Raw genomic sequence first — 5234 nt, forward strand, 5'->3', positions numbered from 1 at the left:
CATGTTCATAAGTTCTCTTTCGGACGTTAAAAAACACATAGTCACACTTTTCGAGAAAAGTAGGGGATGAAATCCCTGGTGTTGTGGCTGTCCGTTGTGAGTGTATGGGTTCAACCTGTTCAAACAAAGAAATAACAAACAAACAAACAAACAACGCTGGTAGGCTCAACACATGTTGTCGTGGTCACCTGCCTTTGTCTCACTCAATGTTTTTCCCGTAATGCTCTTTGCATCGTTTACATGTAGCTAAATGCAAATTTGTATTTTTTTTAGAATGCAGAGTTGAGGATGTTGCTTCATCAATATGTCAACTCAAGGGTAAGACATTACAAAAGGTTAAATTCGAGCTGAAATTGTACTCTGTATGTGATTTAATTTTCATGTCAAACATGTTCAGTTACTTTATGTAAGATTGTGTTTCACGTTTGTCACCTTTAAAATGTGAAGCATCTCGGTGGTAATGTAGGAGCTTGAAAAACAATAACATGTAAACTCCAGACTTTTAAATTCTTTGCCACTATGCGTGTTGCTGAAAAATACAATTAGCAGGTACAGGAAAGTAATTATCTGTTTTGGAGTTGCTTCTTCATTTCATTAGCCTGCATGCTGTCTCTTCCGTGGATAATGATATACATGAAAAAATTTCAGCACGTTGATAGGTTGAGAGAACGTTAATTAATCCCAAACTGAGTGCAGAAAAAGTTGAAATAGTGCAATAAAGGTGAAATTGTTGCATTAATAGCCAATCAAATGCGAGCCCTGGATGACACAGTTTTTTCAGTATTCGTTGCTTCTGCTTAAGGGGGTGGCTCTTAACTACAGAAACAGTTTGCTAAGGAAGATTTTTAGTCAAGAGCCCTACAAAAAGGATGCATGGATGGTTCTTTGAAGTAACTTTTTCAATGGAAATCGGACATCACTTCGATTATAAGGTGCATGCGCAACTAGTCCCAGTCCTTCGCTATGCGTTTCACTGAAAAACATGTAAAAACTCTCAGGAAACGGAAGGAAGAGGCGGTTTTCTCATCTACTGGTAACCGTCCCATCATTTTTGTATACTGTAGCGTGAAATTTCTCTTTGGACAAAAAATGGAACTGATATTTTGAAAAGTGTATCAACAAAGGGCCTTATGTCATGATTTTTTTTTTGAGGAATGTCTATATTTTTAAACCCATCCTACAGATTTTGTGTTGGGATGTTCTCACACTATTGCGTTAAAAATTTGTAAAAAACATAGTTAACTCGCTGAGTTTTTAGGCATTTTCTGTTTTGATCACGTGATGTACCAAATATGATTGTAAGTCGAACTAGACAAAGAAATGTTAAATATAAAAAAACCCTTTGTAGGAGATGCGTGACACTTGATGAATTTAACAAGGATAGTAATATGAAATAAATATCAAAAAGTGTCAGCAGTTTTTTAAAAAATCAAAGACGTTCCGTGTGTAGAACCCTTCTTCAGTGTGAAGAAAACTGTTGAAATACGCAACCAGAAGGAGCGCGCAGATGAACGGTGGGCGTGCGCATACATCAAGTCACTTTTAAAGAAAATTGAAATTGATGTTAAGTTCATCAGGCTGTACAGGACCCAGATGGAAAATCAACCTTATTTCACGTTGCTCCCGTTGGAAATTAGTACCGTGGCGTAACTGCAAACCCCGTATCGGAATATCTGAAATACTGTGACCCGCTGAGTTGAAATGTTGGGCCACAGGGAAACCAGGAAATTTTTTCCGTATACTTCGTAAGTGTTCGCTAAAACGACTCCTGAGATTCCGTCCGGTTTCACCGATATAAAGAATTGCAGGACATCGGTTACAGCATATGCAGTATACAAGATTACTGGTCTGGCAGGTAAAATGGCCATGGATTGAAAAGGAGCATCGAGGACCTCGTATCTCAGTGACGCACAGGTCTGGCAACGTGGATGTTGACAGGCACGCGTGCCACTCTGATCAGTACGTGCGTGATCAGTTGAGTGTACAACTAAGTTTCTTAGGTTGTGATCGCGTTTGTATGCTACGACAGGTGGTTGCGAGAAGATATGACGGGTCAGCTGGTCACTTGATAGAATACGGAAGTTCTGAAATAGAAAGTGTTTGATTTGCTTGTTGAAAGGGTGGTATGTGAGAACAAGAGGTACTCCGTCAATGGTGCTGACCCTGAGCTCAGTTGGGTGTAGGGCATCAGGACGTTTGATAGTTTTGACCCTCCGTAGATCCTTTTTGAAGAAAAGCACGAGGATAACTATGTAGGGAGAAGAATGTTAGCATCTTGTTAGATCTCTTCACGAAGTCATCATCGTTAGAGCAGAGTCGACGAAGGTGGAGGAACTGGCTGCAAGGGATAGCACGTGCAGTGTTCAGGATGAAAAGGAGAGAAATGAAGATAGTTGTGAGTATCTGTGTTCTTGTAGTGGATGGAGGTTTCAATCCTATGTAGGTTGATGTCCAAAAAGGGTAATTCAGTCTCACTGATGGTGGATTTAAATTGAAGTGCCGGGTGGAAGTTTCAAAGGAACTCAATAAAAGCTTCGAGTTCCTCCGTCTCTTCTACACGACGCTGCTCCAACGATGTCATCAATGTATCTCTTGTGCAACTTAGAGGTGAATCCTGAGCACTGTTCTCGGATCTGTTATTCCACGTAAGCAACGAATAAGCAGGCATAGTTTGGCCCCATTTTGCTCCCCACTTCAACACCCACGATTTGACTATAGTATTCGTTGTTAAAGGAAAAGGAATTCAAGGTGAGTACCAGTTCAGCGAGTCTTGTGAGCGTAGATGTGGAGGGTTCTTTGATTTCGCGTTTATCCAGGAAGTAAGTTAGTGCTTGTAATTCACAGTCGTTAGGAATAACTGTGCAAAGGAACTTGACGTCTATGGTGAAGAGCTAGAAAGTGATGTCCAGGATCAGTATATTGTCCAGTCTGAAAGAGTGAAATTTATGAAGCACGTGGTTGGTGTCCTAAACATAAGTAGGAAGAGTCTTGACAAAAGAAGCCAGTCCATAAAGATATCTTCGCAGCAAACTTCTCGAAAGGGTCGGGCTGATCTCTAAGTTCAGAGGATGTTTCGTTGTTGGCTTGATCGTGAAAAAGAGCTTTGAGTCGCAGACGGCGGTAGCATTTCTCGCAATCAGCCCTTCACCTGATATTCGTCAACCTTGTTATTTACAGGGACAAAAGTTAAGCCTTTACTGTGGACTGATTTTTCAGCTGCTGTGAGTGGGAGGTCGTCAGGAATAGTGACAACAATCTTCTTGTCAGGCACAAGATCTTGTGTAGTAGTATTCTGGACAGATGCCTTTTCATTAACAAGGAATGCTATTTCTTGTCCTTGAGCATTTTCATCGCATGGTACAAACAGAAGTTCATTTCAGAAATTAATTGCCTAGCCCGTTGGTAATGTGTGGTTGTACAGGTGTTGCGTAGGTGATCAGAAAAACGCGTTGGTTAGCTCGTAGGCTTTGAACAGTGGTTTGCATCAGACATCGGGAGCATGAGTTGGCAATTCTGCTCATGATCGCCAGTCGCAGAGTAAAACTTGACTCGGAATCCCTTAGGAATCAAGCGTTCAATGACTATTTGAAGGGGTCTATAGTAACGGTTTGGTAGTTAAGAGTCACCCCCTTAACCATTTCGAATTTTTTCATGTATATTATTAATAAGTAATCACATGATTTTTCTGGTGCAATTTGGAATAAATAAGCACTTGCAATTTTTTTCAGGCTGCAAATTACATTCGCCCACGTCTTTGAAAAAAATTACTCGTACTTATTTATTGCAGATAAATACGCTCGCAATCATGCGATTATCTATTCTTGGGTTTCACTCACGTGATCAACACATGTTTTTCAACTAAAACAAAAGAAAAAGTTTGCATAACAATACGGTTCAATAGCCCTTTTCACGGTTAGTTTTTCTCATTTGCATTACAATATAATCCAGCATGTATGTGAGGCAATTTCGGGATATTTTGTAGTTTTAACCCGAAATTGCCTCGCATCCACGTTAGATTACATTGTAATGCAAATGAGAAAAACTAACCGTGAAAAGGGCTATTCCCAGAGGCCACTGTTTCATTGTTTGAGAACTTCAACATGGTGGCAGTGACGTCATCCAAAAACCAAGAATACAAGTGACGCGTTCGAAATATAGGGGCTTGGTGAAAACTAGTCACCAAGCCCCTATATTTCGAACGCGCGCCATTTTCCGCGGAAGAGCCTCCTTGCAGACTATAATTACATGAAAGACTTGATAGAACTAACTTGCTACTTCTTTTCATAGGTGAATCTCGAACTTGAGATCCCACCGACAAGAATACTGCAGGCAGAACTTTCCAAGGATCATGAATGATCCAAAAACATTAATCATTTATCCTTCCTGTAAAAATGCATCATATTTATTAAAAATTCTTCGTTTGTGAGGAATGCATATGTATTGATTTATTTTGTTTCTGTAAAAGTTGAAATGATATCTTGTATTGCGGAAGAACCAAGGAGCAGATTGGTGATTTCATTAGCAAAATACCAGTAATGTTGACTTGTGCTTGTAACATTACTGTGTCATACAACCGTTTATAGTGTTTGCCCATAGATGCCTTCCGCTGGAGCATAGTTAATAGAGGGGAATGGTTATGAAACCCTACAAATTTCGTTTTTTGTTCTCTGTTTTGTCCTTGACCGTGCACAAAACACAATAGTTGTTTTCTCCGTACTGAGGAACTAACCAATAGAAACGTGTTCGTTACGTAATTCATGCATGAGTGCAAAACAAAAGATTGTGCACGGTCGTGGACTTTCCAACCCAAATCTTGGCATCTTTGTTTGCTCCTTTGATGTTTGCCGAGCTTCAAAACCAGTCCCCTCTATCAAATATGGCTGGAGTGAAGAACAAACCTGTTGATCAAAATCACAAAGCCCGTTGCTAAACACTTGAGCCCAGTGATGCAGTCATTGTCTGAGCTCAGCACTTATGATCCATGCGCAGGAAGTGGAGAGTTTGATCCCCCGCTGGACCTGAAAAACCAGTTATGTCCAGAAATGTCGAAAAGGCTGTTTTCTGAGATTTTGCAAAGCGTGGACCAAGGAAAAGTTTTCAAAAATGCCAGATTTTGTAAGAAATTTTCTAAAAGTTGTAATTAAACTCCTGCACAGCTTGAAATTCGTGCTTAACTGAATGATTCACTATGAAAAGAAAATGTACAAATACAAAGTTACAAGCAAGATACTTAA

General features: G+C 40.0%; 1 protein-coding gene across 1 annotated transcript in view; it reads left to right on the forward strand.

Moving 5' to 3' along the window:
* Positions 1-4430, forward strand: part of LOC138033150 (dynein regulatory complex protein 1-like) — a 10190-nt gene extending 5760 nt beyond the window's left edge. Inside the window, exons 7-8 of the mRNA XM_068880916.1 lie at positions 274-318; positions 4288-4430. Coding sequence (XP_068737017.1) covers positions 274-318; positions 4288-4356 — 114 coding nt within the window. The 3' untranslated portion in view covers positions 4357-4430. The remainder of the gene's footprint in view (positions 1-273; positions 319-4287) is intronic.
* The last annotated feature ends 804 nt before the right edge of the window (positions 4431-5234 follow it).

The sequence above is a fragment of the Montipora capricornis genome, chromosome 14 (assembly GCF_036669925.1).
Source record: "Montipora capricornis isolate CH-2021 chromosome 14, ASM3666992v2, whole genome shotgun sequence".
Classification (NCBI taxonomy): Eukaryota; Metazoa; Cnidaria; class Anthozoa; order Scleractinia; family Acroporidae; genus Montipora; species Montipora capricornis.